The 14,269-nt window shown below is 36.5% G+C and overlaps 1 protein-coding gene across 5 annotated transcripts; it reads left to right on the top strand.

Annotated features, from left to right (window-relative positions):
* Positions 1–1,948: 1,948 nt before the first annotated feature.
* Positions 1,949–12,181, top strand: LOC107760630 (F-box protein SKIP31). Of its 5 annotated transcripts, none has more exons than XM_016578713.1 (8): positions 1,949–4,349; positions 4,531–4,604; positions 4,844–4,919; positions 6,265–6,375; positions 6,664–6,838; positions 6,956–7,074; positions 8,112–8,172; positions 12,156–12,181. In XM_016578713.1, exons 1-8 carry the CDS (start codon positions 4,089–4,091, stop codon positions 12,164–12,166), a joined length of 888 nt encoding a protein of 295 aa, XP_016434199.1. In that variant the 5' UTR covers positions 1,949–4,088; the 3' UTR covers positions 12,167–12,181. The 5 variants fall into 5 exon arrangements, with proteins under 5 accessions (XP_016434199.1, XP_075108876.1, XP_016434198.2 ...); XM_075252775.1 differs by lacking the exon at positions 12,156–12,181 and having other exon boundaries at positions 1,949–4,127; positions 4,235–4,349; positions 8,112–8,503; XM_016578712.2 differs by lacking the exon at positions 12,156–12,181 and adding an exon at positions 8,256–8,503 and having other exon boundaries at positions 8,118–8,172.
* Positions 12,182–14,269: the final 2,088 nt, after the last annotated feature.

Here is a 14,269-nt window from a genome sequence, read left to right as displayed (position 1 = left end):
GAAATTTTATCCTCATCCCTTTATAACAAAAAGGTAAAATCCTTATAAATTGTACTCCCCATCTTACGTGGCTTAGTGGAGAATAAATGACTAAGCAGCTGTACATGCAGTTAAAATAGAGCTGATTATTTGGCCTTTGCAAAATAGTTCAACCGTACCCTTTATTTACTTATTCAGTATGATGGCAATTGTAGTAATAATGAGCTAATCCATGGGCAAATAATATTCCTTCAAGCTTACAGGACGACCCCAAGCTCCTCAACTGCCTCTTATTAACACTAGAAAATTAGAGAATGATACAATAGAACAGAATAAAAATGTAGGGGCCAAAAAGAACGAAAGGTGCCATACACTATCTCATCCGACCACAATCTTTCTTATTTAATAAAAAAAACTATATTGATAATAATTTATTTTAAATAAAATTTAGATAATTAGAAGTTACATTAAAAAGTCTACTATAAAGTATGTCCTTAATATTTGCATATTGGCTTTTGGCAACCATTTCTCAGAGAAGAAAAAGCAAAACACAAACAAAATCCATCCAAAAAAAAAAAAACTAAAAGACTGGAGGTATGGAGGCAGGTCTTGCAGTCTAAAAGTTTCAAGTTGAGTAGGACCAAGACGAAATATTTGGAGTGCAAGTTCAACAATGTGTCGGGGGAAGCGGATGGGGAGGTGAGGCTTGACTCACAAGTCATCCCTAAGAGAGAGAGTTCAAGTATCTAGGGTCTATTATCCAAGGAGATGGGGAGATCGACGGGGATGTCACGCACCGTATAGGGGTGGGATGAATGAAATGGAGGTTAGCGTCTGGAGTCCTGTCTGACAAGAAGGTGCCACTGAAACTTAAAGGTAAGTTCTATAGAGCGGTGGTTAGACCGGTCATGCTGTATGTGACTGAATATTGGCTAGTCAAGAATTCTCATATCCAGAAGATGAAAGTAGCCAAAATGAGGATGTTGAGATGGATGTGCAGGCAAACTAGGCTGGATAAGATTAGGAATGAAGAAATTCGGGAGAAGGTGGGTGTGGCTCCCATGGACGACAAGATGCGAGAAGTGAGGCTTAGATGGTTCGGGCATGTGCGGAGGAGGAGCCTAGATGCCCCGGTTAGGAGGTGTGAACGGCTGGCTCTGAGAGGTACAAGCAGAGGTAGAGGGCGACTAAGAAATATTGGGGCGAGGTGATCAGACAGGACATGACGCAACTTCAGATTTCCTAGGACATGGCCCTGGATAGGGAGGCGTGGAGGTCGAGCATTAGGGTTGTAGGTTAGGGGTAGTTGAGCGTTTTTCTTCGTTGTTCTGGCTTGTCTGATAGTGTTTTATATAGGACTGCTAGCGGTTATTGTTTCATCACACTTTATTTTTTTTGTTTATTGTTTTTTACTTATGTTTTATATTTTATTTTTAATTTTTATTATTGCCATAATTATTATCCTTCCCACTTATTTGTTGTCACTTACGGTGCTGATCTTATTTGTATGTTTTCTGTTGTTATTACAGGTTTTTATCTTTGAGTTGAGGGTCTCTGGAAAATAGCGTCTCTACTCCTAGAGGTAGGGGTATGGGTAAGGTGTGCTTTCATTCTACCCTCCCGTATCCTACTTGACTTTACCCTCCCAATACCCCACTTGTGAAATTATTACTGCTTGTTTTTGTAGCGCGTAACCTTAACATATTTGCTCCGACGCACGAATCATTCTTCATCGATCCAACATTTTCGGATCCTACCCGACCCGATATCTTCCTTAAGCTCCGCAAATTCTCCGGATCTCATTTTGCGTCGATGAGACCTCGATTCAATCTACGGCGTAGAGCGGCCGACGTTATTCCGGTCACCGAGTTCATTTTCCGCTCAATTCATGGCAATATTCGACGATGAAGATGAGCCTCTTGCTCAATTCCTCGAATCGGAGATCTTCGCTCTCTCCGATCAGGCAAATTCTCTGAAATTTTTACATTCTCATTCTACTAGTTTACTTTCAGAATTGTGTTTTTGATATACAATTGTAAAATACATTTTTTACGGACCAGGTCAAGATCCGAATGTTGTTTCTCTAAGATTAGGGGGGTTTTGAGGGAGGAAATGATCAAAATGGTCCCTAATGTATAAGGGTTGGACTATTTTGGTCCTTGATATACACCCCTTAATGGTAATAGCCCTTAATGTATGTAAAAAGTGGATGTTTATGATCTTATGCCCTAAAACTAACAGTTCCTCCTCATGTATCCGTTAAACTTAATGGATTCAAAGCACAAGAATCCCCACCTTCGATTCCCAGAAAGTTGAGGATCAGATGGGACTTCATTTTTTCTCGGACAAAACTCAATTCACATGGCTGCAAAATACCACGAGTGCAGGCCATCCGAGAATTTGCCAAGACAATGGGTTGGATATTTCAGTTCTCGATTTTGTTACTTGAAGAAGTTAGAAAATAGCTAAAGAAAGATCATGTTTTCCACCTGAAAATTCCCCCAAAGCTGATTTGAGTTATAAATATCAGCATCCCCATCCTTTCTTGGGAACCGAAGGTTCCTCATTCCCAATTTTTGCTCATATGTTGAGCTTATCTTTTTCTTTATTTTTTTTGCTCCTTTCTATGGCTCGATAAGTATATGTACGCGTAGCTTTCATCATTATTTCCAGCTTCCTGTTTATTATATGAAATGTGGTTTATTCACTTTTTTCAATTGTCAAATGGAAGAGCACAGGAAATAAATTGCACCTACAATTGTGGGGGTTCTTTTTTTCAATTTTTTAGTTGGGATTTCCTTCACCCCTTTATATTTATATTCATTTATACATGCAACAATTTATCTTTGCCAATTGATTCTTGCTATTTGTGTACACTGTGTTTCTGAAAATCACTAATGTATCATGTACGGGTGTCTAGAGGAAGAAGAAGAAAAGAAAATTAGTAAAGTGAAGAGGAGTGCAGTAGGTAAGTGAAGAAAGGAGAGAGAAATGGAGTTTGTGGGCCGCACAGTCTGTCAACTACACTAATAAGAATCGACAACAAATGTATCTACACCGTTAAGTTTAACTTTTGTACCGTTAGTTTTAGGGCATGAGACCAAAAACATCCACTCTTTACATACTTTAAGGACCATTTCCATTAAGGGGCATATATCAAGGACCAAAACAGTCCAACTCTTATACATTAAGGACTATTTTGATTATTTCCTCGGTTTTGAGGTAACAAGAAGAATGGAAAAATAAATTGGATACTTCTAAGAGAAAAATAGTGAATTTGGGTTAATTTTTTTTAATTACCATGAGATATAGGGAAGAATGAAAGACTTGATTTTTCAGTTGCAATTATGTTTTCCTTAAGAGGAAATATAATTAATTGAATAGAAGAGGTAGTTGTGAACTATGTTTCCCCTTCATTTTGTTTTCATTTTTAATTACAAAAGAATGATAAAGATCAGTGGTAAACTTGTAGATAGGAAAACATGAGGAAGATCCCATTCATTTGTTAATTATCAGCTGCTAGTAAAACACGAGGAAAGTTCATGGTCTTTTTAGGATTTTTGTGTTTTTCTCTATTGGTTTCAATATTTAACATTTTTTTCATTGTTTCATCAGCCATGAGTTGAGGAAAATGGTTCTTTTCTATGGGCAAAATTAGGCAAACGGGTGATTATGTGCCTAGTAGACTAGTAACTTGTATGGTGCATCGTGCATGTGCAAAAATCATTGTTTTTCTGGGGATAATATCTGGAACTTTAGTGTTCGTCTTCTCTTTATGGTGGAAGAGTTGGAGGATATTTCATTTCATTTTCTTAGTCAAATTCACGTATGAATGACTGTCTGGTTTGCATCTGATCTTTTGCTACGAAAGAATGTGTGAATGCACTTAATTGGAATTTGGTAAATAGTTCTTCTGTTTCAGGAGGATGAGAGGATATCTTGGATGAAGGTGATGTGAAGAGGAAAAGTAAACACTTTGATGGAGAGGAGGAGCGAGTAACAAAGAAAATGAGAGTTGTGGAGGATGAGGATGAGGATGAGATAGAACGAAAGAGAAGCAGGAGCAAGAGGAAGAGGAGGAGGAGGAAGAGAAGAGGGAAGCAAAGGTAATGAAAGTTGAGGAGGAGGAGGAAGACAAGGAGGAAAAGGTGAGGGCATTATTATCATCTCCATCTTTGTCACCACCAACTGAAGTTGATTGTGCATCTTCACCTCCAAGGATGAGTCTGAATATCATGGATAATAATAATAACAGTGATGCCAGTACAAGCAGCGACATGAGGCAGGTTCCAAGTAGGATAGAGACTGGGATTCTCAGCAAAGTCCCTCCAGAATTGCTCCGTCACATCCTCAAGTTCCTTTCACCAGAGGTTATTTTTGCTGTTAATTATTTTTTAGCTTTGTCCAAAGTGCTTGTCAAAATATATACATTTGAAATCAAGAGAACAGATAGGGTGCAGAGGGCTAGAGCCATTTATGGTTTCGATGTGCATTTCTGTTTTGATTTTCTGTTGTCTTAAACATTATCAGTTTTTATGTAAAATCTGGCAGGATCTTGTGGCATGTTCATTGGTCTGCAAGTTCTTAAATTTTGCTGCTTCTGATGAATCCCTGTGGCGCTGGCTGTAAGTATTCTGCACCTTGTGTCCTCTCCCTTTGTCTCCCACTTTTCCACATCTCCCCCTAAATGGGTGAGTGTTTTAAACATTCCAATCATTTGACCCTAACAGATTGAAATTGCTATGCGTGAACCATTACTACCTTTGTGTTAAAAGACCTTTCATTCATTTACTTATTCATTCTCGACGAGAAGCATAAGCTCAATTTTTCATTTAAATTTATTGATGATGATTCATAAATTCAGGTACTGCATGCGATGGGGTCTGCTGCTCCCAACAAGAAAGCCACGAGAATGTGCTTGGAAGAAACTTTACATCCAGGTATCCTTCTGTTCAAAATGTATGATCCAATTGTCATTGAGTAAGCATTACAGCTATGTAGTGGGTTAATGTCACGTATGGTCACTAAACTTTACTAACTTTGACATTAAATCACAAAACTATTCTTTGTCAAAAGATAATTTCGTGACTTTACCATTATAGTGGGTAAAGTTTAGTGACTTTACCATTATAGTGGGTAAAGTTTAGTTACTTTAATATGACAAAAAATAATTCTGTGACTTTACTGTTCTTTAAAGTTCAATGACCATATGTGAAATTACCCCTACATAAATTCTAGTTTACTTTTTTGATCATTGGCTATATTAAGCATATATTCGTCCCAAAAATCTATCATTATGAGTAGTTCTAAGTTTGAGAGAAACTTGAAAACTTGATTTTTATTTAGAGAAAGTTTATCCTTGTTGAGGCATAATATAAATAAGTAGTTAAAAATGTACTCTCTCTAACCGTTTTAAGTTTTTAGCTAAATAGTCAAACACTTCACCCTATTCCTGGTTTACCAAATATTAGGCCCTCATTTTATTTTGTTCACGCTCCAGATGTCCAGCCCTAGGTGTGGCTTGGTTGATGAAATGTATTGTTGTCTCCTTATATGTTTTTGGACAATCCTCACATCATGAGTTAGATTTTGGAGTTGAGTTAGAGGGAAATGCATTTTCTTTTTAACAAAGCAAGCAAGAGATTCTATGTTCAGATCTCACAACCTTCAAAAAAGCTAAAAATAGTTTCATGTGTTTGTCCCATGAAAAAGAATTAGGTACACCCCCAGGGGTTAGTACAATTGGCAAAGGTTGAGCGACTTGTGCTTTAGGTCACAAGTTCGAGCCTTGCACCAAGCGAACTAACTCTCGTATTTAAGTGGGGAAAGGTAGAGGGTGGGCCTGCATCCCCACGTTTCAAAGGTTGTGGTTGGTCCAAAGGATCGGCTCCTGAAAAAAAAAGAGTTAGGTCCAAATGTAAGGAGACATGTTGAGGCATAATATAATCAAGTAGAGGAAAGTGTTAGAGAGAGCATACTTTTATCAAGGTTATGAAGGGACATAGTAAAATTATATTGGGAAGTGCAAGGGGAACTGTCGTCTCATTTCTGTCATCATGAATGGAAGGATATGATAAATACTATGTACTTTGATAGTTATGATTTTATCTAATTCAGAAAAAAGGATCAATTGACGAGATACTGAAGTGAGGCATCTGGGATGTTTCTTTAATTTATTTTGCTGTAGTGTGTATATATTAGCATTAAGTGTGTTTTTGATTTACTAATTTGATGTATCCTCAAACTTAAATTAATTTGGGTCAAATTGAATGCTTTTTCAAACAGCGTGATGCAGAGGATATGATGGAGTTTGTCAGGAATACTCCTAAGGAATTTAAGGAGTATTGTATCCAAATGCAGGCAGCAAAAAGAAGCCAAGCTCCTCTTCCTTCTCAGGTAACTGGAGGTCTTTTTAGAAACTTCACAATATTGCATGAGTCTGGGCAGTTACAAATAAATTCATAATTTATATCCCTGATTTATGGCTGTAAATCGTCCAAGAGACCTTTCCCTTTATTTCCTACGTGAACAATGCCTTCACTTTTCTTTTTTCCCAGTGAAAACAAGACATAAATAGCAAAAACATTATCACTTAAATAAACCTTAACACCCTACATTTTGATTTCCGTCAAGTTGTATGTGGTCTTATGAGTAGTTACCATATTTTTTGGCTTTAATGTACAGATAAATGATGACCGAATAATTCTTGATAAAACGGTTGCTGATCAAGTCTCTATGTGGAAGAAAAGCAAAGGTCTGGGTGATAAAGTGGTGATTGATCATTCGTGCTCTGGGGAGACGTGCAATTACTATCAAATAGGAGATGTATATGTTTGTGAGAAAACTGGACACGTCCATGGTAAGAAATGGGTTGCTTAGGTGCAGCTTAGTCGTTAGATATGTACAATGAGATTCCTGTGTATTTGACCTTGACCTACTGTCGCTTATTGGTTCTCTTTTATGTGTGCATGTGCAGTTTGTGATGACACGTGTAGGGAAGTTGTACCTGATCCCCCAAATGGTCTTCTGGTGTGTACCATTTCAGGCCACTGTTTTGAAAGGATGTTGTCACCTTCCGAAATGGAACAAGATGGGGTAAGAAACAAGTAACTTGTAGTGCCATTTCTGAAAGAACCGAAGTTTATGAGCGAAGCAAAATTCCTTGTTCCATGTAGAAAAGGGGAAAATAGAAACAGTTTGTTGCCTATTCTAATGCAACTTGGAACTGCAGCAAAATAAAAGATAAACTTCAAAGCATATGTTTACTGTGGTTTTGGAACTTCTTGCATTGGTAAAATATTCGCTGCATTTTCCGCAAAATCAGCAGTTGTAATGCACCAAAGCTTACTTGCTTGGTGGTTGTGGTGGATAAAGTACACAGTTCATATATGGAATTACGCTTATCTTTACTAAAAATTTAAAGCTGCTGCACTAGCTAACATACTAGAATACAACAGCTATGCAGGATGGAATGAGAAGTAGGTCAACTGTCTCCTTGACTGTAAAATCTAGTCTTATTAGGGTCTTCAGGCTATGATTCCGGTTGGATTATTATCTCCGGAACGTGAGTAGGCACCTTTCGTCTTATTGTGGGGTGTAATTTCTCTCATGCATATCTTTGTGATGTTTTGGGCTGTGCGAAGCTTGTTCATGGCTGATTTTGATTTTAGAATGTATAATGCATATCTTGCAGTAGATTTTTGGTTACTATATCTTCTATTTGCACCTTGTGCTTATATGGTGTCTGTTGTAAATACATCCTTGAGACTAGCATCTCCTCTCTATGATAGTATGACTAGCAAGTACCGTAAAGATACTAAAAGTAGAATGTTGTACTTATCTTATTTATAAACCCTCAGGATTGGCCTGGTGGCAATCGACTTGAGTCTTGGGTTTGCTCCCTTTCAAGGTCTCAAGTTCGAAACCCACTGGGTGCAAACAATTTCTGATGGCCATCGGACTGGGTAAAACCTGAATTAATCGTGGTGCACTTGCGGGAAACTCCTAGCCGAGGGCCTGTGCACCTCGGGATTAGTCGGGGCTCTTAGAGACTCGGACACCCGGTGCAAATCAAAAAAAAAAAAATTATCTTATTTATAGTATAACTTTAGCTAATTTTACGTTTATAATAGGAGCAGCAACAAGGTGGCACTACAGATGAAGCGGAGCCATTCATGGGATCGGGTCGTTTTGGTATATATACTGTTGTATCAATTTTTACTTTTGGCTGCTCATCTCCTTTTATTCTATCTTTTTTCTCCTTTTTACTATTTCAGCTCGAGCTTATTTATTGGGATACAACTGTGATGACGAGAAGGAACTATGACTGTCCAACGGGATGGGACAAAATTAACGGGACAGGACGAAACGGGACAAAACGGTCGTCCCACCCGTCCCGCTAACAAACGGGACGGAACGGGATGGGACAAGACGGGACGGGTTCGTGGGCCTTAAGTGTATTTTTTTTTTAAAAAAACGTCTAGTTTTTTGAAAATTATTATGTTTTTAAAGTTTGCAACGGCTAGATTTTTGACTTATTTAATAAACTTAAATGTTATTATGTTAAAACGAAAATTAGAAAACCAAGTAAAGAATTATAAAATATTAAAACAAAAGACTTGTAATGAAATATTCTAGTAATTGTAAATTTATAATAGAGTTATAATTTATTTAATATAATTTCAAAGTATTAACTATTAAGTAACTAAGACAATTCATAAAAAAAATTCAACGCTTAGAGCTTTTTATTTTATTAATGGAACTTTCAAATTTCAAATACAAATATAATTCTTTTGAAGAGCACCTAATCTACGCAGCCACCTTCTAGGAAGGGTTCTGTTTGAACTAGGCCTCTTAGTAGCCAATTACAAATTATCATACTAATATTTGTAAGCTCCTATATAGCTTCTTTGTAACTTATCAATAATATCTCTCGGACATTGTTCTGGAATTGGCAGTGTTGAATGTTGATTGATGTTCTATGAGCTCCATGTCGTCATCGGTCCCAATGCTAAGTATCTCATTGTATTTTTCTTCTTCCCTAGTGTTAATTTTTCAAAACCTAGATTTCTTCTTTCTGCATTAATCCAATCTCTGAATAATACGGAAATCTCTAGGTTGTCCTCTGCTAATGAATGTCTATGATCTCCGATTTGAAATATTGTTGCGCTAAAAGCATTCTCCGGTGCTAAGAATCAAGTTCATCATCAATAGAGGAATCAAAACATGTTATATCATCAATATCTTCCTATAAGAATTTCTACTCTAGACTTAGAAGTAGAAGGAGCAGTTTCACCACTTGTTGTTTCTATAGATTTATATTTATCAAACATTGATCTAGATTCTAACATAAGAATATATATTAGCTTGGAAGTCTTCGAGATTCTTGAATTGCTAAATTTTGATAAATTTTACGAATAAGTCCATTTGCACCTCTTAATTTTAAATATGGATTAAGTATTGTAGAAATTAAATAAACTTGGGGAATAGAGAAAAAATACTTTTTAAATTTTGCAATCATTTCATTAATGGCCGGTGCATAAGTTGGATTTGTTTTATACTAACCAAATACAACAGAAATTCCACAAATATACCATAAAAACTCGTGGGACAGGCTGGGCGGGACGGAACGGGACGGAACGAGATGGGACGGGACAGGCGAGACGGGACGGGACAAAACGGGACGAAATGGCCGTCCCGTTCCATCCCGTGTCCCGTTTAACATTGGCCCATCCCGTTTAACTTGGGGCAGGACGGGACGGGACGGGACGGGCCGGCCCGTCCCGTTGGACAGCCTTAGAAGGAACTAGAAGCTGCTTTGCGTTTTTGCTGATTCCACTGCTCCTGTGTATAGCTAAAGCTTTTGGCTCTAGTGATGACATTCTAGCAGTTTAGTTTAAATCTTGCAATTGTAGATCGCTAAATTAAGTATTACCAAGTTTTGTTTTTCACTTAAAATTTCTAATAAGCTACTCTCTTATCATTAAATAAATACCCAAAATGGGTCTCCCGTGACTCATGCCCTTCAGTTTTCTCTAATCACCTGGAGAAAGATCCAGTTTGCCTTTAGTCCAGAGGTTGTGGGGAAAAATCGTTACTTGATGTTACCAACCGCAGTAAAGAAGGAAAATAGTAGTGGTGCGTGAAGGCATCCACTATGAAAAAAAGTGTTGAACCTCCATACGACTTAGTAGACAACAAATTAAGATTGACATTTAATATTATCACAGACGATCAATTCATTCAAAGGTATATTCCTGTATCCAAAGTCCATTCCATCACGTAAAGTGTAAAAATTGCATGGGGAGCCCTATTTGGTCGTCCCCATTTAACCTATACCTATTTTTTAATTTTTTTTTTCTTGTACCCATTTTTTAAACAACTTCAGCCCCCTTTCTCCTCCTTCTCCTCCTCTTTTGTTTTCTTCTTCTTCTTTCTTCTGCTGTTGTTGGTGCTGTTATGAAACTTCAGTTCATGGGATGATTGCCATAAGTATGTTTATCAGATTATTTAAAAATAAAATTATAAATAATTACGTAAGTTAGTAGACAATAATTTGTGAATATTTTCACTTAATTCCGTTCTTTTCACGTTTATTGTTTCCAAAATTTATGATTTAGATACTGTTGGCAATCTAATTATTTTATAGTAGTAATACAATATGAAAGAATAAGGTGATTTTTTATCTGGTATGTTAGAAAGCTTTTTCAAAAACTTCAGCTTATATAGTGCTGAAGTTTTTACAAATGAACTAAATCACTTCAGCATCTTCTGCTGAAGTTTTTGAAAAAGCTTTATGACAAAATTAATGAATCCAGGACAAAAAAACTTCAGCTTATATAGTGCTGAAGTTTTTACAAATGAATTAAATAACTTCAGCATCTTCTGCTGAAGTTTTTGAAAAAGCTTATCCAGGACAAAAAAACTTTAGCTTATTTAGTGCTGAAGTTTTTACAAATGAACTAAATAACTTCAGCATCTTCTGCTGAAATTTTTGAAAAAGCTTTATGACAAAACTAATGAATCCAGGACAAAAAAACTTCAGCTTATATAGTGCTGAAGTTTTTATAAATGAATTAAATAACTTCAGCATCTTCTGCTGAAATTTTTGAAAAAATTTATACAGGACAAAAAAACTTCAGCTTATTTAGTGCTGAAGTTTTTACAAATGAACTAAATAACTTCAGCATCTTCTGCTGAAGTTTTTGAAAAAGCTTTATGACAAAACTAATGAATCCAGGACAAAAAAACTTCAGCTACTTTAGTGCTGAAGTTTTTACAAATGAACTAAATAACTTCAGCATCTTATCCAGGACAAAAAAATTTCAGTGTATTGCCTTTGCTACTTTAGGCCCGTCCACTAGACTGCTGAAGTTTTGCATGATTGCCTTTGCTACTTCAGCCTCGTATGTTGAAGTTACGCGAAAAAGTGGGTACCCTTGTAATTTTTTTTGCAAAGCGGGCACAAGTTAAAACGTGACCAAAAAAGCAGGTATAGATGCAAATCCCCCATGTAAAGTTGCTACTTTCAAAACTTAAAGCCACATGCATTTATGCGTGCAATAAATAAGTATCTTATCAAAAGAACCAGGCAGAATAAATCGACAACCCATTAAACTTGTCCCCACTTTCTTGAGTCTGCTCCATTTGAACCCTGTATGAGTCAACTTTCGTGGGAATCGCAAATGTTGAGCGCCTGAGTATTATAAAAAAAAGCTGACATGGACTATTCCAACGGTAATAAACCAAAGCCCAAATTATTTTAACCCCTTTATCCATTGTTCTCTTCTTCCAAGCCCTAAATTTTCACCATTTCAATTGAGCTAAATTCTTCATCAAGTAGTGAAAATCGGAGCTTTTTTTCCCCTCAATTTGAAAGAACTCCATCCCCCTTAGTCAAATTCTTGCCGTAATCTTTCCTGCTATCTTCTCTTAATTTCTAGTTGAACAATGTCCCAAAACACCGAAAAGGTTGACTCTTGTTGATGTGGTCGTCCGTGTAAACTTAAAATTTCATGGAGTCCAGCTAGCCCAGAAAGAAGGTACTTTGTATGCAAAATCGACAAAGTAATTGTATTCTGCCAAAAACTTTGTATGCTACAATTTTGTTATAACTATTTTACACGATTTTATTTTCCATTGATTTATACCCATTCATTATTTTTTATTGTTTGAAGGACAATGGTGAATGTAAATATTTTAGATGGTTTGAGGACGAGTTTCCTGAGCAAGCGAATAGAGTTATTTGGGGTTTGTTGAAGAGAGTGAAGGACTTTGATCAAGAAAGAGATCGAGCAAAAAAATGGAGGAACGCACTAGTGTTTGTTGTCTACTGATGGCCTTAATCATTTGTCTTTGTTGTGGTTCTTGCTCTTGTTGATGGAAACTGTTCTATTTGGCTTTGGTCTTTTATGAATTTTTGGGAAAACTATTTGTAATTTAGGCTAGCTAATGTAGTTAGTGCCTTGTGTTGCTTTTGTTTTGTTTATTGTTGCTGCACTTCGGATGGTTGGGATCCTATTTTGTATAATTGATATTGTCTTATCAATACAATGTATATTTGTTTTTATTAAAAAATGTTGCAATTCTTTAGTGTTTACTGTTGTTATACTCGTATGTGAATGTTGCCTTATTAAATGAATGTATCAGCTGTTTTTATTCTAAAATGTTGCAAATCAAAAGCTAGTTCATTGTTGCCTTAAGAATGGGATGGAATGTAGTTCATACCAAAGGATGAAAAGAAGTGCAACAAATTACATTGAACCAAAAGTAATTTTAGACACAAAGAAGTGTTGTATATTACATAATCCAGTTCCAAAAGATGAAATTAAGTGCATCAAGTTACATTGAACAAAAAAAGGCAATTTTAATAAAAACAAGTGCTGCATATTACATAATCTTGACTCATCACTAATTTTTTTGACTACTTTATCCATAATCACTTAAGTTGAAGATTGAGATGATGCTTGTGGTCCAACTTAGTTTCTTCTACTTGCACTCATTTGCTGTAGTTGTGAAGTAGTAATAACATCTTCCCCATTTCATCTAAGTACTGGAAGTCTAATTCCATCATCCAGATTCACATTGGTGGTATTCCTTACTCTAGTCCCATGGTTGACAACCCTCTAACTTGAAGTGTCGGACTGCAATTGTCAAAAACCAGAAACATAAGTAAAAAAATTGAAAATAATTAGAATTGAAATGTGCAAGATTCTTACGTTAAGGACTATCCTTCTAGTCTTTGGGTTAGTGTAGCATCCAAAGCCAACAGTTTTTGGCCTTTATTTTCAAAAGCAACAGATGATTCTGTAGTTGCAGGTCCACTTCCCCTTCCCCTTTTCACACCAGATGAAGATCTCTTGTTCCCTTGGTTGTATAGCTCTTGCTCTAGGAGCAGTCTGAGGAAGTGCATCTAGAAATACACTTTTTGTAGGTCTAATAATTGCACTAGGGGCCTTTCCTCCTCCACTGCCCCTTCCTCTATTATTTGCACCAATTGTTGACCTTGTAACAACTATTGTTGTTTCATCACAGATGAAACTCCTTTGAGTTGGTTGACTTGATTGACTTCTATGCGGTTCTTGTCTACTTGAAGACCCTCCAGGTACATTCTAAAATAAATACATACATACAATTAATTTTATCTTAAATGAGTAATAGATGTTAGTTTGTATGAGTCCACCAAACAGTAGAGTTCCTGGTCCTCTACAAGATTCTGCTGAGGATGCTAATAAAATAGTATGTAAATAAAGTAGAGGATTTTTACGTGGAAAAATCCCACACAAGGGGATCAAAAAACCATGACCTACACCTGTAGGCTTTTAACTTCACTAACTTGTAAACTCCTATTAAAAGCCATTTTACAATGACTCCATTGCAAAGGATTTACTCAACTAACTTATGGTACTCTTACCACAAGCCACTTTGTGACTTCCTAGTTACAAAGACTTTTTCTAACTTGTGATGCTCTCACCACAAGCCACTTTGTAACTCTACAATTATAAAGACTTTTGCTTATGACTAAATCTAGTCACAATATAAACTCAAGGAGTTTACGGATTTACAAGAGGATTCCTAATCAAACACTTCTAACTAAGCAGAAAGGATTGATTTTTCAGTTTTGGCAAGAAGCTTGAATAAGAAACTGAAACCTTCAAGTGATGTTTTGTATAAAACTCATTGTAGGCACATCTTGATCACATCACTTGAAATGATGTGAGTACTTTATTTGGTTAGAGAATGAGTGGGCGCTGGAGACAGTGCAGTGCGGCAGAAACAGTGTCGTCAGTCA

This window comes from Nicotiana tabacum, chromosome 1 (assembly GCF_000715075.1).
Source record: "Nicotiana tabacum cultivar K326 chromosome 1, ASM71507v2, whole genome shotgun sequence".
Lineage (NCBI taxonomy): Eukaryota > Viridiplantae > Streptophyta > Magnoliopsida > Solanales > Solanaceae > Nicotiana > Nicotiana tabacum.
This window is presented reverse-complemented; position numbering and strand designations above follow the sequence as displayed.

Coding starts and splice junctions, on each gene's coding strand:
- LOC107760630 (XM_075252765.1), top strand. CDS start 4,089: ATGAAAGTTGAGGAGGAGGAGGAAGACAAGGAGGAAAAGGTGAGGGCA. Junction 4,605..4,843: donor GAATCCCTGTGGCGCTGGCT/GTAAGTATTCTG, acceptor TCATAAATTCAG/GTACTGCATGCGATGGGGTC. Junction 6,376..6,663: donor AAGCTCCTCTTCCTTCTCAG/GTAACTGGAGGT, acceptor TTTAATGTACAG/ATAAATGATGACCGAATAAT.